Below are 24,309 nucleotides of genomic sequence, written 5' to 3'. Positions count from 1 at the left end.
TTACCATCATTTTTTTTATAGATTGTTGGATTGTTGGTTTCTCCCCAAACTAAATGAATAAGCACTTTAAGAAATGCCTTCGAATGTATCTTATAGCGGATAAGTGAAGCAAAGTGGACGCACAGCAATATATAAGAACACGTCTCACCTAGGCCTGAAGTAAGTAAATTTGCACGTACGTACAGTGCATGATGAATGTAATTTATGGTTGAAATGAGGGTTTGGTTGTGACTTAATGCATGACTCAAAGCGATGGTGTTTTCCGGTACCTCACGTTTCTCGGAAAAATGCCAAGTAGGGAAGTAAAAGTCGTTCATGTAGTAAAAGGGAAGACAGCGAGTATTCTTACAACTTTCACGGTGCGCAGATTATTACTTAGCAAATGGCCTTTCCTTGCATGTCACGAGTCATCTTAACCCCCAGAAAAATTATAAGCCAAGTGTCGTTAAAACTGAATCCTACCTAGATGGTGAAGTACGAACCGATTTGTGCGATCTAGTCTACATCGTGAGATTTTTTCCCATTCAATTTTCATGAAGTCATAGATCCACACATCAAGTTTCTACGGACTTCGAAGTCTTTTTTTTTTCTGTCGGGTTTCATAAAACGATAAAGCCACCTGCCCAGCTGCCGCCCCGAAACTCTCCGCGTCAGCCGTTTCTAGATCTTCCCGCCCTTGGGCGCGAAATCGTCATTATCGCGGCAGAGCGCCGCACGTAGGCAGGTTTAGCTGAGGCATTGTCAGACCACTGCAGGTGTTTCGTACTGATTACAGCACATCAATAATCATAGCGGCCGCTTAAACCGCTGACCCCGTATGTTAATGCGAGGAGAATCGTACCGTTCGGGGTGTGGCAGGCTGCCTAGAGAAGGGACAGTGTGGTGGAAATTTCTTACAACTCTCTTACACTTAATTGCATGAAGAAACAATCTGAACTAGAAAGGCAACATTTGCGAGCAAATACAGCATGTTTAGCCATACTCCTCGCCATGCAAAAAATGGACTCTCCCAAAATAACAATGGACCATTCTAAAATACTTGCACTAAAAAAATGAATCACCCCAGTCCAAAATTGAGTCTTCCAGTAGCACCTCAACACAATATGGACCAGTCCACAACCATATCCACTAATTGATTAACAAATACACTTCTGCTAAAAAATGGACTTTTTCATAATCATTCCAGCTCAAAATTGAAAAATAATTAAAGAATCCTCCCCTTGCAAGAATGGGATATTCCGTGCCATTTCCATGTAAACCAGTCGAAAAAATATCCGCTGAAAATTACACTCTTGCGCATAATCAACCCAGTTCAAAATTGAATTAAAAAAGATCAACCCCAGGGAAGAATGAAGTTTTCCATAGTACACATATGAAGATTTGACAGGAGACGAAGGAAATGACCAAAAACAACATATTTGAGTCAATTCAAAGTCACCGAGAGGGTTTTAGTATAATATTTGTAATATGTTTGAACTATTTTGATTAAAAGAATGTCTAAGTCACAATAGTTCTAAAGTGTTCAAACAATTAGAATTGAAACTTATAACATGTTTGAACTTATTTCACATACGTTGGAAACATTTCGAACGTAACTACACAAAAATCTCTTTATTTAGAACAGTTTCAAACCATCTATCCAAATGTTTCAATGTTCGAACAATTTGTAACAAAAGATTTTCACAATTGCCCTCATAAACGAAGGTGCTAAGTCCTCCTGTGTGTTTCTGCCTATTTTCGGTGGCCGCGCTAGACCACCAGCGGATTTGTTTTGACGGAGCGTCACCCGCGCGCGACGATGTACACTGTTCGGCACCGCTAATATCCGGCATCTTCCCGCTCCAAAACACTCCACAAGACCCACGTTTTTAGTGTTTTGCCTCTTGTGCAACACGATTCGATTTGCATTACTAACGGGACGAAAATGATAGAAAAAATTCACCCCGTCCCGGCGTCCGTCCCAAAAACATGAACGACATGAAAATATATTTTCTTACAGATTCAATCACGAAAATCAACAGCATGGGATTCCAAATTTTCGCAACGGCCGACCATTTATCATGGCTGAACTTCCTTCCAAGGCGTGCGATAGATAAACATTCCCGGCACATAATAGTCACTAGTACCAGACTAACGCAAGCTCATGATGATAATAGGGAGAAAGTTTGTCAGTGAAGTTTGGCCACCAGCTGAGGGTACATTCATTTAACGTTACAAGCTAGCGCAAAGGGGCGAATCATTGACCTTACCGGGGACTGACTCTACTGGCCTAATCATTCCTTTTTTGCCGAATTCTACGATCCATACGCCCGTACGTAGGACCACGGGCTTTAGGCTACGGTATTTATGTTGGGTAACCGCCGCGGTACATGTTTTCGCTCAAATGCTCCCGAAGACGGTTTCTCCCGTCGCTCACTCCGGAAATGCCCCCCCCCCCCCTCATTAGCGGGGATGGTTTCTCCCGTCGTCCTTTGCTAATTACCTCTTACTTTCAAAGAAACACGGGCTTTAGGCTACGGTATTTATGTTGGGTAACCGCCGCGGTACATGTTTTCGCTCAAATGCTCCCGAAGACGGTTTCTCCCGTCGCTCACTCCGGAAATGCCCCCCCCCCCCTCATTAGCGGGGATGGTTTCTCCCGTCGTCCTTTGCTAATTACCTCTTACTTTATTTATCAACGACAATACCTTTGCCTACCGCCTGTGGTAGGACATGTAGGAAGGCCTGGTGGTGGACGCTACACATCACGGGAGACGCGTGTTGGTCCGAGACAGACAGCGGCGTGCTTTCGATCGCGTAGCGGCGACGTACCGCTGCGACAACGTGCCGGACCAAAACGCCTGTCCCCAGTGAGACCACAGGCGGTAGGCAAAGGTATTGTCGTTGAATAGCTGCTGAAGTTCCGATCGTGACGAAGTACTCGGCGCGGGGATCACCCGTGCCAAGTTTCCGAGCGAAACCCGAAGCGGTGCCGAAGGCACGAGCGGGGGGTTCGGAGAGCCGAACAGGGTTCGGTGTTCGGCGGTTTTCGGCAATGTTCGGCGAAGCCGAACTCTGTCTTGGCGAGCCCCGAAGGGGCTGTAAGAGGTAATAGACCGATCCTGTCGAACACCATATCGAACGAATAGAAGACCGATAGAACCCCCTGTTCTATTTAGCCCACCTCCGTCAAAAACAGCGTTGGCGGGGCAGAAATGGCACGTGTAAAGCAGGGTACATATATCTGGGACAGGTTTTCCACTGTATTGGTTGAATGCATGCTCAGAACAAAAACGAATTTAAAAAGAAAATAGATCGGGCACTCAAGGAGAGGAAGCTTGAACCACATGCTGACTTACTACAAAGTCCGCTAGCGCAGAGTTTTGTATCTTCAGTTACTGGTGTGTGAAACTGGTTAACTTGAAAGTGAACAGGGAAGTAAAAGGATGCATTTTAATTCTTAGTTACTAAATACCATGCAGCTGTTATGCATCCAGTCAATACAGTGGGAACCCTGTCACAGATATATGAACCCTGTTTTACACGTGCATCGCCTACTTCTCAGAAACTGGGCGCTGATGCCCACCGACAAGGGAAAGCTATGCGACGCATACCGCTTTAACATTGACCGAAAACATTACGCTCTCACCGCAACTACACCTACCCCCTCCTTAAACAACTCTACCCGGTGGATACAGCCTTCAACAAAGAAGACATAGCATTCTTATTTGGCCCGCTCTGAAAGGGTTTCAGTGCCACAAAAGCTAAACCGAAGTCAGTGGCATTATTTTCAACCTTGCCGCGGCGGCCATGTTTGGTCCGTCAAACCCTGTTTTTGACGGAGGTGTTCGAAATCGAACAGGGGGCGTGGCTTTGGGATCGGTCTATTAGCAAAGGACGACGGGAGAAACCATCACCGCTAATGAGGGGGGGGGGGGCATTTCCGGAGTGAGCGACGGGAGAAACCGTCTTCGGGAGCATTTGAGCGAAAACATGTACCGCGGCGGTTACCCAACATAAATACCGTAGCCTAAAGCCCGTCTACCATTGCTGAATGTAGCCCGATTCATAGAGGTCTATTTTGTAAGCATTATTTCATGTACCCCTCAGAGTGAGAATTCCTTGTGCAACACTTCGCTACATTATATGTTTACGTTTCCCCGCGCACCGCCTACCACCCGCCTTTGATCATGTATGAAGTCGGCGGCAGAGAGAGATCATCAATCAATTTTGATAGGAGTGTCGCGCCAGTCTGAGGAGAAACGATCTCCCGTCTTGTGTTGAAGAATTTGGAGTTTGAAAATATCTGGAATAACTAATGCTAGAATAAACATTCACAAAATCATTGATTTAACTTGTTTTCTGTTATAAAATTTCCTAAACTGCAATTTAACCACTGAGTTTAAGGGAACATGATGTTTTCCCGATAATCACGTTAAATGTTTATGTCCGGTCTTTCCTCCTCGTAAGCAAACTTCCAGCTTGGCCAGGTGCAAGGCACTCGGGGTCAACGACCTGTAGGTCATATGTAGTATTGAAAGTGACAGAAGGGGCAAATATTGTCAAGAAAGCCCAAAATAAATCGTTTTGAATATATGTATGCCAAAAATGGGAATGTAGTCCTTTAAATATTTGTTCAAGCCACATATACAGCAAATTTCAGGTCATTCGGTTGAAATACCAGGGCGCAGGAGGCCAAGATATGCTAAAAATAGCTTAAAAACCTCGATAAAATCACTTTCAAGGTCAATATCAAAACAAGGAAAAGAACGCACATTGGTTTTTGCTTACATTACCTCTGTACCAAATTTCAGGTCATTTGGTCAAAAAATGACAGAGATGAATCGATTTGAAGATTTGACAGGAGGAGAAGAAGAAGAAGAAGAAGAAGAAGAAGAAGAAACATGAGAGAAAACAATATGTTTAGCCATACTTATGGCTAAACATAACAACGTACATTGCGCTAAGTATGGAGACGTGCAGTCAGCGACTAACCTGTTCTAAAACATTTGTAAATTGAATCTGAGTAGCCACAAATTCAATTGATAAGATGCACTCTGAAATTAGCCCACTTAGCCTCTGTTAGACTGGGAAGTGACAGCAGAAGACAATTTAAGCTTAACAACGTTACATGCCAGACTACACCGAGATACAATGATTTTCACCGGAATGTGTGGGTTTTTCTGTGCAATTTCGTGCGTTTGGTATTAGGTAGGTCTTTGACTGAGAAAATAGCGGTTAGCTTTCCACAATTTCAAATTGTCCGGAAATCATTTCAGAGAAGGCAGGCCTGAACTCACAAACCTTAACAGTCATAGCAGGTCAACGAATTTACTTGTTTCCGAGAATAATTGATGATTCAAAAATATGAATTGTAAGAGCTCGAAATTCATGTTCATGGTCGTTGAATATGCAAGCTAAGATGCTTACAATTTTGTTACGCTTAGTGACTGATGTTTGTGCTCCCTCACCGCTTTTTCTAGTTAAGTAATTGTCCTTTGCATACGATAAAAAGTACACGTTTCACCCTTCTGACTACAGAACCTGGCAAACCGTTCTCATTTAGCAGCAGGTCTAACGTACAGAAGAAAAATTGAGTAAAACAAGTGAAGTATTTTCGGACGAAGTAGCCATTGGTTACACTGTTACCGTGACAAGACACTGATATATGTGTATTGTCAAAAGTTACCTAACATAACCGCAGGGGGTGTATGTACCCTGAGTAGGCCCCCTGATACTGTAGAGCACGGATAAGACCTGTAGTCGGTCCTGCTGACCCTATATGCGGCTCGAGGCCGATCTGCACCGGCTGCAACACGAGATAAGGAAACTACAGAAATGGGTGTGGTCCTCCCGGGGCATCATGGGAAGGAAGGACTGATCTATGCCATTCAATGCACACCTCGGAATGTTTTACAGATGTGTGAATCAGGCCTTGGAAAACGCTGTTGTGTCTGGGGGTCGGACCACTGGCAAGGAACATAAACTGAATTTCGATCTGACATCTGAGTACTGAAATCGTTGTACAATCCTTTTCCAACATGTTCTCATCATTTCTGTTGCATCAGAACAAGTTATAAACATATACCCACACCAAACCCAAGTACATGTGCTTGCACAGTGTATGATCTGTATAATTAGCATATGATGAAGGAGAATCCCTACGTATACCTACCGACGAATTTTTTCAGGACCGTGATAGGACACATGACATTAATTGTTTTGAGGCCTTAACGAATTCCAGCGTTATCTCCATCCAGCCTTAGACTTATCTAATGCTCTAAGAATCTTTTAGATTCATGAGAGTCTATTGTCGCTGCCTGGCTTATTCTTAAGGAGCCTCTTTCACTTACAAACTTTATATCTTCTTAATCTGTTAGTGTCCTTAAGCGACTTTCAATGCCTCTTGAAAACCCATTACGTCTTATCATTCTAAGACGCTTCCATCCTTCACCCTATCGTAGCACACAATGGCATATCTGCGCACACCCGATACTTCAGTCTTGAAATCTGACCCGCGCATCTAGTGAGTGACGTCGGCTCTATTTTCCACCGCCCTTCAGAGGCCGTTAGAACACGTCCAGCCCACGCCAAACGTCACAACCCATTTCCACCTGTCGATACCAGCGTCGCACCTTGACGTCGATTGACGTACGGGAACCGTTGATGACCAACAATTCAAATTGTTAATCATGCACGCCCTATTATCTTGACAAGGCGTTTGACGTACGCGAGTTCTGAAGGGATGGGTTCGCACTTGAATCATGATCGAATTGCAGACAAATTTGCAGTGGCTCTAGAGCACTGTGTAGGTGGGGGTTAGTATTTCAGCTTACGTAGAGTTAGGAGGGATTTTTCATCTATGATAGCCCATTTGTACAATCCTGTATTTCATTATGCTTTCACACCTCCGCCAAAGTAGGCGAAATACCTTCACAAAAGACTCCCAGTGGGGGGCTTACAAATGACAGGTAATTGCGTTGTGTAGGCGACACTTTCTGAAACCCAAGGGCTCAGGTTGGCTGGAAGAGTAATACTTATCGTAGGCGTGGGATTCAGACCTTGTTTCGTTCAGGTTTGTAGGCTAATCTGTCAATGGACTTAACGTGGGAATGACGCGATTCTAAGTTTCTAACAGCTTTTACTATTTAACAACTTTTACTGTTACACAAAGGGAACTGTTCCAAAAGAACTAATATCACTTTTCAGTCAAAATATCACAATGAAGACGCATTAGTGTTTGCAGTTTCCTTGCGTACTAGCAAAACATAGTAAAGTTTAACGCATACCTCCTGAAAAAGATGGACAAGCAATTGGAGGTTTGTTGCAATTGTCTACTATCTTTGCCGCAGAAATCGACAGCAAGGTTCCCAAGCATAGCTATGTAAAGCGTATGTGGCGGTAATATCTTTGGAAGGTTGTTGGTTGCACTTCAATGTCATCGTCAAAAACTGTGGTGCTCCGATAACAATCATGGTATCTACAGTACTACACACAAATAATCTTATCGGTATTAGTTATAATCAAGCTTGTTTATTGTAATCACTTTCGAACGGTTGATGCGTGCGTCCCGGAAAGAGGGACGATTTAGCCGGGCCACTAACTGTTGTGTTACACCACGTGAGTGACAAAATGCAGAGTGGTGCTGCACGGTGTGCTACACCGTAAAAAATTGACACGCAGGTTGCGATCATTCGTCCATATGTTAATGTTATTGCCTAAATCATCTGAATCTTAATCGACTTCATTCCAGTTTAAATTTCATGAGTTGGAAGTTGATCACTTGCTTTTGCTGATGCTTTTGCAATGAGGAGGAAAGTATATCGAATAGAGAATTCTTAAGGCCAGCGTTTCGTAATCTGTGTAAGTTGTAACCTGCTACATGTGAATATCTTACTTATCTATTTTCCAGAACATAGATTACGTTTTCCTCGTCTGACATGAACGTTATCTATTATCAAGATCAGGGTTTTGTTCGGCTTATGTTGAAGGTGAAGTTTGTTCATCTCACACATCCTCGCAAATCTGTACAGACCAGTACATCGTGAGGTGCACACAAACCGCTCACTACAGCTAAATCCTCTCGTGATCCGGAGCGTTTCGCAGAACGCCATTAGCATGCGGCGACCCTCCATTATTCATGTTTCTCCCAACATCGTTAAGCACACTTAATTTGAGTGTATGAATTTCATGCTCTACTAATTCAACCGGAGGCTACACCGTTCCGTGTGCCGCACAAATGACACACCAGAGAGCTCGCGGTGGACTGGTTTTCAACTTCCTATTTCGATTTTTAGCTCACTTATTAATCGTGATATGCACTTGGACGCAGCAACAAAAAAAGTCACAAGATGATATGAACTAGGCAGATAGATATGAGTGATTAGACAATATTTAACTTCAGGTGCTAAATTGTCACCATCTAAAAGATATTATCTCGGAATCTACCATTATGCACCTTTTGATGAGTTGACATATCTAAGCCAAATTTCATTTGAAACATTTTACCGATCCTGGATGCCTAAAATTTATCAAGCTCTCGTGTATGAATAAGAAAAAGAGATTATGCATCGCATCATCTAATGGTGGAAAAAATGAAACAAGAGAAAAGGCCACACATGACACAGAATGATGAGCAACATCTTCAGAAAATGCTTCGATCAAAATGAGACATGGACTCACAAGCACGACAGTGATGGATAAGCGATTAAGAGATAAACAGGGTCGTAAAAAATCCATTATCAAACCTTAGGACAAAAAACTACTCTAATACAGTACAGCTTTTTGCCATTAACTTTTTCTTAAGCTACAAATATTTTCTACAATACCCAAATGTTTCAAAAATGGCGTTGCTAGTTAGTTAATCTTGGAGTACTCAATGACAACATCCGGGGAACTACCTTGCTCATCCGGGACATTTGGAAATGAATGACATCACCGCCCAGTAGGCGCAGGTGGCGGAGTAAACCCAGGATTACAGCCAAACGATCCCGCGATCGATTCACAAGTATCTGTGGCCAGTTCTTCACTGAAATGTGATGCACAGGTAAAAGGGTGGATGTTTCCGACGATGTAATTTGTGCAGCGGTTGGACTGTTAGTTTATCGCAATAACAATAGAACTCTTGAGATTCGCGAAACAATGATACTTTTGTTCAAATGGCGTTTTACAGAGAGATTTGGGAAATCGCACACGTATCTGAAAATCGAGTTTTATTTGATGACTTAAATGCCTTCCAATGCGTTCTGTTATCTCAAACAGAATGGCTAACTAGGAGACCCGTCGACATGTTCCCTTTTAAATCTCTTTCTTTTGCAATTAAAGATTAAAAGAAAATTATAATCAGGTGCATATGAAGACAAACCATTGCATGCAATGATAACCGAAATAGTTAAACCTATAGATTACCGTGGTTACGTCTCAGGCTATGCCGGGATTTCATATGTTCGATGGTGTACTGACTGGATAAACAGTTTATAAAATGATACAACTCGCGAATGTCCGCTTAATGTTAGAACAATAAGTTGGCTTGTTCCACCACAAATAAAACCTATAAAACATAACTGAATACAGGTACTTTTTGATGTGTTACAATTCCATGAAAAGTACATAAAGCTCACTTGTTTCGGAAAATAAATAATCTTGTTAGTAGCATCGTTTTCCCTTCCCTTTCACCTCCCACGACCGTGCCGACAACTATACCTTTAAGGGTTATTATCGCAAAAGCTTGATATTTCAAAATGGAGTGCAGATGATGCTTTGCTTATGGTTTGGTGTAGTATTTCTCGTTTCCATTAGGTTTAATCCACACATTGAATATAAAAAAAATGCCACATCTTCTTGATGAATTTTGAATGCCAAAGGATGCGATAATGTCAGACGAAATTTGTACTGTTCCTCCGAAATGCCTTGCGTCTATTTGTTTCAGTTCGAAATGAACTTTAAGTTCTTGCAAATCCATTGACATTGCGGATACATTCACCACTTTGTCAGGAGAACATAAAAATAGTGTTGAATAATTCACCAAGCAATTTCCGCTGATCGGGCAGCCATCATCTGTCCATCAGCCTCGCGCAGTGGAGCGGCTAACCACCTCCAGTCAGCCCGAGATTTGTGCACCGATTCAAGCTGGGAACGAGACCTAAGTCCTGCATCATGCTTTGACAGAGTTTTACAGACTAGGGATTTACTTATCGGGGGTTCATCTGAGGTCATTTGCTGAGAGGTGAACGAACAGATGATCGGTCGTCCTCAGGGTGAAGGCACTAGCGGAAAGTTTTGAGTAACGTGACAGGTTCAAAATGAAGCCCCCCTCTTACTGGACCCGCGGCACGCTGGCGGCGTCGCTGCGTCCTAAACTAGATTTGTGTTACCCTTGACTTTATAATGGGAATAACATTCAAAACGTACAAGTATGACCCCAAAAAACAACAAAACACACAAAGCTTAAAAAGATTAGTTTTTGTCGATGAAATTCGTTGAGTGCTTTGTCGGCCGCAGCAATGCCGCCATCGTGCTGCGGGTCCAGTGAGAGGTGGGCTTGAGCAAATTCAAACTTCACCAAGAATAAGCAACTTCAGAATAGAACAAATACCGAAAAATAAGTCTAGTTATAGTGGAATAGGGCCGGTGTGGTTGAAAACCGTTGGATACGTTGACGTCTATCAGTATTACTACATGAGAGCGAACAAGTGCAAATAAAAAGTGCAAAAACTATGATCGTGCTGAATCTTGTCAAAATCACACCATTCCGTCTATTGGCCGCACCAGGGCATTCATGTGGTACTAATGCCATCCATTCGTCAGAAGGCGGGGGTAACAAACTCTAAATCCTCATGGATTATTAACGCTACAAATTGTAGCTTTGATAGAAAGCAGTCAGCAAAAATGATTGGACCAGCAAACTTCAGGGATGGGCGAGGTTTCCAAATACATGCAAATATTCATCCCCCCTAGTCCGGAAACTTTTGCGGAGTAGTCCCAAGACCATGCCAATGAGACATCAAACCCTTCCCCTGTAATCATATATGAAATACCCAGGTATGTTCTTCGCTACATTCGGAGACAACCGGAAATTGCCATCCCATCATCTCTGCACAGTACCGACTGTAATAATCAGAAGTGAGGAAGGACATGACTTGGCGAGGACTGCATTATAGATAAAGCAACAGGAAATGCTGACGGAAATAGACGGTCTTATTTGCAGTGAGGTCATGTCCCCGTGTGTCGGAATGGACCTTTTGCGTGCATATTCTCTGTGTAAAAAAATCGTCGAAACAAATGGATATGCATTATGATATGGCGTAAGTGGCTTATATGTGCATTGATCAACTTTGTTTGATATTAATGGTGTCTGTTGACTTTACAAGTTTACAATCAAGCATTAGCTTTTTTTTCCATATCGCATCGAATGTTTTACTGTAAGTCAGGCGTTAGGCCTCCCAGCCCTTGCCTCTGGCGGTAGTGAACCACATAGAATTTACTAATCCTGCTTTTAGATGCTTTTTTAGATACGACATTGAATGTTTGAGTGTAAGCTCGCCGTTGTCCCCTGCAGTGGTGACGCACATAGAGAGGACGGGGTCGGCGTACCAGTCCCCCATCCTGGTCTCCGGAGGGGGCGTGGTCCAGTCATCCGGCACCAAGCCCAGCGCAGTGCACTATGGGAATCTAGGTACGTAGACGCCATTTTCCTTTGAATACACCGCTGAGCGACCAAAGATTTGACAAATCGCTCAACGAATTTAATTGAAAAAGAACGAATTTTTGAAAACGTTTTGTGTGGTTTTGTGTCTTTTGAATCATACTTTTGCGTCCAGCATCATATTCCAATTATGAAATCAAAGGTCACGCAAATTCTGGTCGCTGTACCGTTGCTCAGCGATCGCCGTCTAGTGTATAGGGGGTCTCACCACCTAGCCGACCGGAATGTACAATATTTGACGAGAGGAACATTATTAAAGAAAAACGTTAAGTTACATTTCGCTAGACACCTGCTTGATATTTCGTTGTGTAATCTGTTTCTTCCATATCATAAAGTAATCTTTCCTATTGCTATGCCTAGAATGAATTTGGAAAAAGGGAAGTGTTTCCTCAAGATTATAGAATCTTTCATGCTATGGGAATGTGCATGTTATTGTTTGAGATCCTCGATGGAGATTCGACAGAAGGCACGTGTAAAACGTCAGTAGCTTGTTGTCTTGTTGTGTGAAATATTGTCATGTGATGTTGGAGAACTATAAGGTAAGTTTTGTTGAAATATCTCATCCTGTTGTATGATGCTGTGCTTGGCGATATTTGCGCTGGCGTTTCTCATGCGATGAGCCGCTGGCAAGGCTTAGAAGACACGAGCAATTTCTTGGTAACCTTTTCTTACAACGCACAAAATGTAAAAAGGAAACCCCTGCAGTGTTAACTTGGTCACGCCTCCAAGCTCCAAGAGAACATTTCCCCAGCGCGTATATGAACATCGACTCCGTCAGGGTAGTCTAGATTTTACCAACGGACAGCTAGCGCCCGTTTCTGTTCCGATCGCGAGTATACCCGGAATTGTTAATTCGTTGAAATACATGAACAGGTGAATAAGTCCCATACGGCAATCATGATTCAATGACTCATTCGATGATTCAGCGCGTAAGTTTATTCTCAGGCCATCTCCTTTCCGGTAACTTTCCAGCCGAAGGCGTGGTCCATGAACATGGAGACATATCAGTATTCCCGTCCAGTCTGGCGTAACCTGTAACATTGATAGTGTTACCCTCGCTTCGCCCGCGCGATTTTCAGCCATCATGCATACGACAGAACCGACATAGCCCATTTGCCGGGACGCTCTCTCTCCACACCTTAATGTCAGCGCTGTCAAACTATTCTCAATCCAGCGGCTTCTGGGAACGCAGGGCGTGTTGTCAACATTCCTCTCCAGCCGTCTCGTGCGAAGACGAAGCTCTTCATGATTCACCCAATCTCACTTTTATTACAAAATTGTGCCGTTGGATACGAGAGTCGGGATGGTTCTATTTCGGCGGACCATCTTCCTAATTTAGAAACCATTTTCAACACGCTTCTCGCACTTTATTTTTAGCCCAAAGTGCTCAGTAAGACGCGAGGAGTGCCAATCAGATACAGCTACAGTTCCTGTGCACTATTATTAGAGGAACTCAATTTCAGCAAAGTTAAGCGTGAATTCATAGCGAAGTGTTTCTGCTCACACCGTACACACTCGAAATTTCGAAGTGTAAATACGAGTTCGTTTGATAATGTCCGCGCATGCAGTCGCAATCTGAAGCAACCATATTAACCTCTGACATTTGTCGATGATGTCTACAAATCATTTCCGCTTAAAACGACGACGGCAGTAAAGATGTGAATAAAAAACAGTTTCATCATGATTTGCAGCGAAATTGCAAGTAACGAATTTGTATCACTGGGCAACGGATGCTTGTTGACGTTTTGCGTGAAAACCAGTGACGCCTGTTTGACATACAGTGTGTCACGGAATGAATCAGTTCATTACGAAACGAATTATGCAGTTGATAGATGAAGCGGGAACAGTAGATAGATGGATGATTCACAGTACTTAACCAAGGACAGTTGGCAGTTAACGGAACGTTTCTGTCAGTCACTTGTCAGCTCAAATACCTGTGATAGTTTTCCTCATCATCACCACACTATCAGTCTCCACTGGGTGTCTGTATGGGACAACAGAGCCGTATGACATTCAGAACACTTCTGCATATGACCCTTGTGCGTACCTTTGCATACATGACCCGTGTGTAGGGCACACAGATCACTCATCTCTGGGTGCAAATATCCGTAAACATCTAGTCCAACGGACAACACCTCAGTCCTTCCCTGCAGTTCCCGGCCACCATCTTAGTTTGCGGAAAGGACGACGACTGATAGCGATTGATGTAGCGCTACCATATCTCGCGCACTACCCGACGTCGCCCATTATGTGTTTTGTGAAAAATCCATTCTCATGAGGAATGGAGAATTATTAAGGTATGATCCCTTGTCATGTCTGTCTCGAAATAAGTTTGTGCCCAGGTATAGACCAGAATAAACACCTAAAACTGCAAGCACCGTAACGGCAAGTGGCGTACTTATACATGTAATTCGACGCTGCGTATTTCGTTCCCTTTTTCGAAATTGCACGAACGCTAATGAATTGTCCTCTCGTTTTTTTACCGTGCTTGATTTGTAGACTGGTCTCTGAATTAGAGCGCATGCTCACTAGAAGGAGAAAGACCGACAAGTGAATGACAATAGGTCACCACAATTCTTCAACTTGGACCTCAGTGTAAACAGGAGGAGAAAAAGTTACAGACCATGCGTTGTTCATTGTAAAAGAGCCGTTCTTGAAAATCGGACGACACTGGGTAGCGCTACGATATCGACTAGGAAAGTTTCATTCACAACTTGTAACTTGACTTTGAGACCTTTCCTAGATATTGCCGACTTGGGCGAGGCCGACTTTCAATGACGTAACCGTGCCTCTCACTTTAACACCTGTTATGTTGTTCAAATATGATATCAGTAAAACAGGGCGGTTTTTCGTTTCAAGTAATGTGTCATGATTGTTGAAAATTGCTGATTTATGATGTTATGACTTTATGATGAATTTTCGTCATAACAATAATCCTTACTTATGATGCAAATACGGGTGGTATGAAGTTTCCGCTACGAACGACAAAATGCGTCATAACTGATATGAATTGCAGTTAACGATTTCTGGTGACGTCATCTCTCATGATGTGTTTTTATGACGTTTTCCGGTTATTACTGTAATATGTGCTAATGACAGGAATGTGGTGGTGTAGCAAGCGTCATAATGGAACTTGAGTACGGGAAAGTTGACGCACTTATCCATTACAGGATGTCTTCATCTAGACCTCTCTCAACCGAGGATTTTTTTTACATAAGATAGGGCCATTAACGATACACTTGACTCATCGTTTTGCCTGAAGGTTAAGCTGTAGATATGCGTAAAGCCCTGAAGTGTGAGTTGTGATTTGAGTCGGTCCAAGTTCGTCCCGCCCGCCGCCCACACGAGGACGGTACGAGCGCTCTTGTGACTTTGAGCGGGCGCGGTTCACGTAGGTGCGCGGGGATGGGCGGGAAGGGGAGGCCGCCGTCTCTCATGATTCGTGACGGGTGGAACAGTAAAGAATTCCACAACAATTCTTAAAACCATATTTCCCCCCAAATTTTGGATTTCGTTGAGGCCTTCTTTCTACTAGACGGTGATCGCTAAGCGACCGCATAGCGACCAAAATCAGATTTGTGTGGTATTAGTTTCATAGTGGGAATATTATACAAGACGTAAAAGCATGATTTAAATTTGTAAAAGATAGCATAACACACAAAAGTAAAACAAGTCGTTATTCATCTATCTTTGGTCGTAGCCTCTAGTGGGAAGGGGGTGTAAGGGAGTCTGAAACAATTTTGTTCCAAGGTTTACTCAAAAGAACATATACCGCTGAAGAGGGATGAATGTAGCTTTTCGGTGCATCTCAACAAGATTACAGAAGGCTTTGGTGACGTCTTTTCCAGCACAAGTAGTGACGTCACTTCCTGTCACCAAGGAGATATTAAAGTGGACGTCATTTCCGTTTCCGGGATGACGAGTTTTGCAAAGTTGTGCTGATTGATCTCAATGTCGTCGGCAATGTCAGACCGTGTTCCCGCCATCCATGCGCAAATGGTCGGAATTCGATCATGAGCTTAAGGAATGCAGTTCGGTCAGGAGTCAAGGGCAGTGTGAAGCTCATAGTCATATTTCTCGTTCTTGACAAGTAGATGTGATCCTGGCGTGATTCACATGATATACACATGTACGCCGTGTCAACATAATGTTAACTTGATTATTATCTGTCCATCTGATCTGATATGTTCATATCTAAGATCACGAGCGCATCAAGTTTGTTCAGACCTGGCATGAAGCTTCAGGGGGAGTTTTTAAAAACTGCACGAAAAACGATTATAGATTTATCACATTTTGCGTGTGACGTTAACATCGAATATCGCTAAGGCACTTGACGTCATATTAGAAAAAGGCAATACAGCAACAGATCACTAAAATCAGCAAAACAAGTGAATAAAACAAAACTAACAAATGCAAAATTACTGCCGTGAGAAGTCGCACGTAGGCATACACACGCAGAGAGTATGATAATATCAATGATAAGACATGTCGTTACTTAAGGTAGCAATATGTCAAGGAACAAAGCAAGCACAAAATCTACTTGTTTATCTGTTCCCCACCCTAACACCGAGACGACCCAAGTCAACTCCCCGACAGGGCCCCCAGTAAAACCCGCCGCCGGAGTACCCGAGGCCGTTAGAACAGGCGCCGGTCATCCATTCTCGGCATTCTCTCCATCCCCCTCCGAATCAATAGTCATTATCTGACGGAAAATGGTCGATCGGCCTCTCCTAATGCCGCCGCCATTTTCTCAAGTAGATTTCGCTGATGCCGCCATTACGCGATGTGAACTGATGGCGGAGCTGGGCGGACTTAACCCGGCAGGGATCTGTCTTCTAGAAACCGTGTAGACTCCTGGGCTGCTCTAAAGATTCCATATTTTTACGAAAAAACGAAATATAAACAATTGGAAAAAAATTTGATAAACAATGATATTTAACACATAATCACAGATAAAATGTGAAAACGCAGCTAGCCGATGCTAGTAGCTTAACGATATCCAGTACCGCAAAGGTTTTTGTTGGTCATTTATCCTCTTTGACAATTTGAAAGCAGTCTGATGTACCAAAACACTATCTGACCAAAAAAAACGAACTGAAACGTTAAGGCTATTTCGTTTTATTTCCATGTACCCACTGTTGTTTCAATATAATAACATTAGCCGCCATGATAACACCGCACAGTATAACGTAAACAAACACTGGATTCTAAGTGGACCCCGGTACAACTTTAGGAGAAGGAAGATGCTGATGCTGAATGTAGAAACTGGTGGCAAATGAAATATTCGTATCTTGAGAGAGATATTGTAGGATATTGATTCTATATCGCACTTGTGTATAAAATCAGAACAATGAACGGATTTTTGGAAATTATATTTCGTGTTTTGGACATCACAATTTTCCATCAACACAGTGACTCGGAAACTTCGCAAAATACCATTCTTTGAAACCCTGGAAATAAAGAAAACAACTCAATTGAATACAGGTAGTTTGCAAACATTCGTTCTGAAGATTTCGTTGAAATACAATAATGTAGGAATAAGACGTTCCACTAACACAAGCTGTACAGCGCTAGTGTGAAACGATATCTGACATGATTCACAGTTCAACGTGGAACTTAAAGTATACTTTTGCGAGGATTTTGGTATGTAGAAATATAGGATTTTAGTCTATCCGTCCAGTCAATTAACACTTTATTACTGCAGGGTAAGACATCGAAATATTTTGTACATTTTATACTGACGTGTCAAAAATGCTTCATAAGCAAATTTCATTTAAAAAAATTATTTAAGCTTAAATCACCCTAGGAAATCTGTACATGTCGACGTTAATATTTCTTATCTAATCAACATCACAGGATAAATGATAACTATGTTTGACGGAGATGGCATACCGCTATTGCAACATTTATTATCTTAGCTTGGCAATTCGTTTATGATTTGCATGAGAGTGTATAGTATGACCTGAAATAGCGACCTTGAGGTGAAAAGATGCAGGAAAACGTAGTACATTAAGCAACCAAATTTAGTCATAAATACCTTTCATTTGGTCTAGTTAATTGCGCGAAAACAAGGCATTCCCTGAAACTGTGAAAATGTCAGTCTCGCTAGCAAGGCAGAAAAACGTGACGGATTAATAAGTTGTAAAATGTTTCTGCCCGCGTGTGAATATCAACGAGACAATTTGTCAAAATACACATTCTCGTCGGGTCACCATTCCCTTGACCCCATTCGTCACAGCTGACCCGGGGTCACGACCCAGAGTTCAAGGCTTGAACGTAGATCTCGTCTGGAGAACATTAACGAAAGCCATCTTCTTGACGGGGAAAATGGCGACCCAGTAATGTCAATCAATTTCCAACGAACGTTCCATGCTTTCTAGGTTTGGCACTGAAACAGGAATTCGAGTAGTCCAATAGATTCATAGGGTTTGGAGCCGCCGAGTTTAAGCAGGCTCTACGTGGCGCGGCCACAAGAAACAGAGAGCAATAAAACTGATACGGATAGAAAACAAACATATCATAAGCCAAAAAAGCCCGGTTCATAGAGCTTGCAAAGGAGGCTAGTCATAACGTCATCTACTCGACAAAAATTGATTGCGAAGACCTTCCTCAAAAGTCAAAGGTCAGGATAATTTGCCTGCTACAGTCATGCGCGTAAGACTTTCTGAAGGAATGATGAGTCCGTCAACAACCCGTGAACAGCGTACTTGTGCAGAGGTCATCACTGGTCTTCACGCAACAATGGAAGATTTGCGGAAATTTCGCCTCATGGCGTGGTTACGTCAGCCACCCCCTCAAACAAACGAAACTGCGTCAGAGCCCGCATCTTTCTTTATCCTGTGTTTCCGTTTAGGGCAGAGCTGTTGATACATGTGGAGGAAAATACCTGAAATTGCGCATTGTTGGCTTATTGATGACGTCAAAATTTAATCTACCACATTGACCCCAACCGTGCGTATCCAGTGTGGCTATAACTCACACAGCGATCAGCATGGAATCCTATTTAGAGTTGTCACGGTTTGTGTAAATAAATATACACTTAGCACAAAACGTTCGGAAACTTTTGATCAATCGTTTTTCCGTTACTTTATTATTTGTATAGTATTATGTATCATTGGAAATCTTATCTATTACCCTTAATCACTGTACATGTGATACCACATTTGCCTGATCCTACATTCGAAGGCTGAACACTAGATCTATACAAGTGAGTCACTAAACAAAACGGTGCCAAAATTCCCCTGCCAACACAGAGCCTGGCGTTGGCAGAGAGTAGGGGTGCTTGTTGTACTAAAGCGTGATCATAACATGTGAAATGTCGTTTTAAAGGAAAACATACAAGCTTTTCAATTGTATAACACATAATGCTAATCATTAACAAGAACCGGCAGAAAATTTGCCATCAAATCTTCGATTTAGTTCTGTGCACGTTTCTTATTCGAATCACATTTTAGAAACGGGCTACATATTCATATTGGACTTCTTTACAACTTCTTTACAGAAATTATCACCATTGTTTCCACGAGCAAAGTACGCAGCTTCCATTCATAGTTCATTCTTATAATTTTAAATCACTGGTTAAGTAGTCGGTCTGGTTGAAGATTTTTTAGATAAACAATGCTCATGGATGCTAAGATGTCTACAGATAACGAATGCAGGGCGTTCTCTCCTCCATCCCTCTCAGACTCTCCTGTCTTTAAGTATTCATCGCCAGCGTCTCAAGCTCTCAGCTGAGAAAAGCGGGTTAATTAAAACTTACGGGATGATATCACTGAGACAGCAAATACCTCCCTCCCATGTCTACAGGCTATAGGGATTTATAAAATGTCTCAGATCTAATGTTGAAATTCTCTTCACATCGTGGCGAAAACCTCAAAAATCCTTTTAGACCCACCGATCCCGTGACCTGGTGAGGAATGGAGGTCGGCGATTAACGTTAAATAGGCCGAAGAAGAAGGATTTAGTCGCGCTTTAATTGTAACACGTACAGTGTATGGCAACTTGGCAGTTGAACTACTGTTGAAATCTAACAATTGAAAGGAACTTATCTACTTTTATGAATTACAGTAACGACACTCTAATCATGCACGCTAATACTCTAATAACTTGTAAACATTACGTTGATACAGCATGCTGCGCCAGGATCGAATGTATAACGTTGTTTTGCTTTCGCAGAAAGTTGCATATAAATTGACTATATGGGTAGATATGTAAACAGGGCATGATAATGTCATAGATATTGATACAATACTGATGAACCCTGGATTCAAAATTGAAGGGGAAAATGAACGGCGAGGTTTTACAGCTTCTGACTAACCACGAACGGACCAATAGTAAGACTCCGTTTGATCATCATCATGTATGTCTAAATGCTCATTTGAAGTAACATTTTATTTCTTCTATTTTGAAGTACCATGTGTTCGAAACGACCGGTTACACCCTTATATGATGTAGTTTTTAACACGAAAGCTCAATTCTGATCTACTGCATGAAATTCGTTCAATTTTTCTATAGTTTCGTTCACGTCTAGCTACCTTAAACTACATTTTACGGTTGTGGCCAAATGTAATTAAGATTTGCATACCCTCAAATAGAATTTGAACGTAAAGTAGACGGTTTCGGTGCCATGAATAGTGCACATGCTTTTGTCTTTTCGTTATGCTCCTGATGCAAAATGTAAGAAGGAAGCAAATAATTTGGTTCAGAACGAATACGTTTCGTCCTTGACTTCCTACATTATTTGGCATTCATCTCCTGTGATTATGTCCTATTTTGAATTTTCCTTGACCGTCACCGCCAGCAGAACCGAACTACTGGAAAATTCCAAGTTTGCCTAGTTTCCTGCTCCTCCCGTTGATGTATATTCAGCGCGGCGGTTGGCGCGGATCCCGGCGCCCGCGTACCTCTGCAGTGGCCCCCGTTATGTACTCCCATTGTCTCCGCCCCTTGATTGGTCATCCATCGCACGCCATTAGGAATCCAGGTTAATGGCTGAGAGGTCTGCCGGCACAATCTCCTGTAACCTGCTGGCATAATACACCTGCCGAGAGATGAAGTGTTTTCATTTTCACTCGCTGCTACAGGAATACAAACTACCGCGAGCTCCGAACTGAGGCTATTCTTCAAATCTAGCTGCCTGTTTCAGCTACTGTAAAATAGAATAAGCCTTGACATTGCTGCAAAGATACAAACTGCTTTGAAAAGTTACTGAAAACCCAGCCTGCTGTGCTACTTAGAACACAGAGCAGAGGTACATGGAAACATTTATATTGCTGCTACTAACTGCTACAAGCTGTTGCAACACATGCTGCCAAGCTGTTGCGTATTTGCGAATTGCTACAAGTGAATGGTGTTCTGAGTTCATTCGTATTTAGAATATCACGAACTGTAGAGGCCTCCACAATGTTTTACCCTCCTGCAACCTTCAAACTCTGTGATGTTCCCAAATACAACAAGCCGACAAATTTTTGCTACTTTCCAAACACAGAAAAATGCTAACACAAATTTTGAAACCTAACCGCTGCTTAATAGAGCTGCTAAAAAAACTCAAGCCGCTGAAACTTCAGACCTGTATCAATCCCAACTAGATCGCTTCAAACTATTTGCAAGCGTCATTATCACCACGATCACGAACCAACGTTACGTAAAACATTACGTTTGAACTGCTGAGTAAAAGTGTTCCTAACAGCTGTCATGATTAGATCAAGTGTAGTTGACATTAGCGATTCTCTAAATTGTCTTTGAGGGACACGTTTAGCTCCCACGTGAAACTTATCTCGAAAGGTGGCTTTACTGAAAGTACATGCACTAAGCGTGGGCGATCGTTTTCCGCTAGCCCAAGAATCCTGTACGCTACTCGTCTTGTGCCCTCCCCGGAGGCACGGGGGCAACGACCTGGTTATAACGCAACAGTTAACCGGGTCAGGTCTCAACTGAGTTGTTCATCCACAGAAGTGGTTCTCCTAAGTCAGCAGACGTGGTCGAGTATGCAAATCCGCAGAGTGATGTCTCCTGCGCCACTTGGTCTACAAAGGATGAAGTTGCGTCCGTGTGAAGTGCCAGGGCGCTTGGGTTTCCCTTGTGACTGTTTACTTTTACTTTCAATAAAAGGATTTTATTTGAAACTTTATACAATGGCAATGAAATATTACTGAGCTTTCCAATTTGTCGCTTGTACAAGTGATGGCTAGATCTTGTAGCGGGTATTTTTGTCGGCGTTATGTTTTTGTCTTATAAACAGGTAGGGAAAACCTTGCTAGTAGTTATGGTACAGCGTTTCACCAAAATTTAGCTCTGCTAAAACTAATCTTTCGTAAAAGTGCGGCTTCAGGATGATGAAACTTGTGTTTTTCTTTATTGAAGAAAACGCCGCTGTGAAACACCCGGGGTGATCATGCCTCACCCTGATGCCGAGATCCGCGCAGTTTTCATGTGGATTCTCACAGGAAATGAAGTCCATCAGCAGCCATGGTTAGGACGGGTTTTTCATCCAAGGTGTCCTTTTCACATGAGATATATTGAATCTTGTATCACCGTATAATCCTGCCTCCAGCTCCCGTCAAACCTGCTCAGGGAGTAATGAACTTGAACGATAGACATCATCTCTGAGGGCTAGTTCGTTCTCGTACAACAGTAATCTTATTAGATACTCACTGAGGTTGAAAGATACACTCTTTTCCACGAATCAGGGGAGGGGCAGGCAGACGTTTCAGATAGTGACTGCGCATATAAGTACCACAAAATTTTGACAAAATGATTCTAAGAAGAACATCCTTAGTTGCAGTTTGAATGCAATCACAACGGGGGATATTTATCAAAATAGGAAAATTAAGTCGAAAACATGTTCTATAGTATATTTTCAGTGCCGTGAAAGTTGCCGATTTTGGTCTTTGTAGATTGTTAAGTTTTAAAACTTTATAATTTACTTAGCGATCTCAAGAAAATGCTTTGATTTTGCGATATTTCATTCTGGTAGCGTATGCAACTACTATAGAATCACATTCATAGAAAGAAATGTGGTTGATTCAGTGAACGATCATGGAACAACATAGGGAATTAAGATCTAGGAGTCTGTTGATTGTCCTACTTACGCATTTTGTTTGTTTTAAGTACATCCAAGCCCCGCCCATTGTTTTATCTCCACCCGTCCCCTCCCTTCCCGGGCCCCGCAAGGGCACCTTGTGTATAGATTGGCGCTATCCGCGGTACTGAATGTTCAGTTGTCCTGCTGCTAGCGGCTTTCAGCGGCCCCGGCCTGCATACTGATCCGTCCGCGCGCGCTGAGTAATTACAAGCGATGGCCTATCCCCGAGAAGATCATATCCTTACTTAAGCGATCCCCGTGGAGAAGCGAGATAGAGAGGGGCGATCGATAGGCCCCGTTCGGGAGCACTTGGGAACCCTTGTGCGGCGGGCTGATACGGCGAGCTGCCCTCCCGAGATTATCGGCAAAATTGGCCGCAATTTTCCCCCAGCAATGTTCAAGCGGGCTCTTGTTGCAAATTCTCGGCATTTCTTCTGGGACCACTTTAAGGCAGCTTAGACATACGATGTCGGGATGAAAAATTCATGACCGCTGCTGCGTGGGCGGACTGCTGAAGGTTCCCCACCGATCGGAGGAACCGAAGTTGTGCAAAATCTGATTTAAGATATGACTAATTCGTGCGCAACTGTCAAAATCCTACTACAGATATATTCTAGAAAAACTCCAATGCCCCAGAGTAACCAACTTTGTTTCCGTTTTTCCAAAAGTACACGTACATGCAAAACGTCATTGTTTAACGGAAGGTTGATTTTATAGAATATGAAACGAAAACTGGCAACGCGTAAAACTAACAACGTTTCATGGGGTTGCAGATTCCATCTCATAGAAGGGTTGTTATCATCGGAATGACCAGAATTCGTTTCCGTTCAGTTTGCTCCGCAATTTGTACTCAATGTTAAGGACAATAACGGACTATTGCAGCCCTGTACGCTGATCTGCGAATTATTTGATAAATACAAGCGGAATAGCGGCTTCACTTGTTTCAGACATGATCGAGAATCCGGAGAATTCAGATGGTTTTTGAAAATTGAAATTCGATACCCCACCCTGCCCTTATTCGATAGATCTATTTGTGTAATTGTCAATGCACGAGCCCCACCTGCTCTCTGTGCCCATCAAATCAAAATGGCCGGAGTACATAATGAGTAAAGTGAGTGAGATTTAAAGGAATGCGGTGTCTTATTAACATGTGGATGAACAAAGTAGACATGCGGTCTCTGTAGCTTTGTAGGAATAGCTATCATGTACATTTCGTTCGAATATGAATTCTACAAGATACAAGTTTCATTTAGGAAAATCAGTTTTGGGACTCCACCGAAGTGAATGTTTAACAAAATGTTCCTGAAGTATCAGGAAAAAGGGAATCCCACCTCGTTTACATTTTCTATAATCGTATCGTGCTGTGGAAAGATCCTCCTTTGCACACTACAAATCCTGTGTATGTTGCAGACGATCAACGTTAACAAACTTAGCATCTATGCTACAAGTATACCCCTAAATGAACACGCACCATGAATTCTTAAACATATTATGTAACAGCTGTCAAGGGTTGAAATGGATAAAACGAAATGTCAGTTCCATA

General features: G+C 42.6%; 1 protein-coding gene across 5 annotated transcripts in view; it reads left to right on the top strand.

The window, feature by feature from the left end:
• LOC136441729 (fibroleukin-like) overlaps positions 1-24,309 on the top strand; it is a 45,420-nt gene that overhangs the window by 5,694 nt on the left and 15,417 nt on the right. For all 5 annotated transcript variants that reach the window (XM_066438172.1, XM_066438173.1, XM_066438176.1 and 2 more), the window contains exon 3: positions 11,537-11,653. In XM_066438172.1, coding sequence (XP_066294269.1) covers positions 11,537-11,653 — 117 coding nt within the window. The remainder of the gene's footprint in view (positions 1-11,536; positions 11,654-24,309) is intronic.

The sequence above is a fragment of the Branchiostoma lanceolatum genome, chromosome 9 (assembly GCF_035083965.1).
Source record: "Branchiostoma lanceolatum isolate klBraLanc5 chromosome 9, klBraLanc5.hap2, whole genome shotgun sequence".
Lineage (NCBI taxonomy): Eukaryota > Metazoa > Chordata > Leptocardii > Amphioxiformes > Branchiostomatidae > Branchiostoma > Branchiostoma lanceolatum.
The sequence above is the reverse complement of the archived record's forward strand: the minus strand, read 5'-3'. Positions and strand labels throughout refer to the sequence as shown.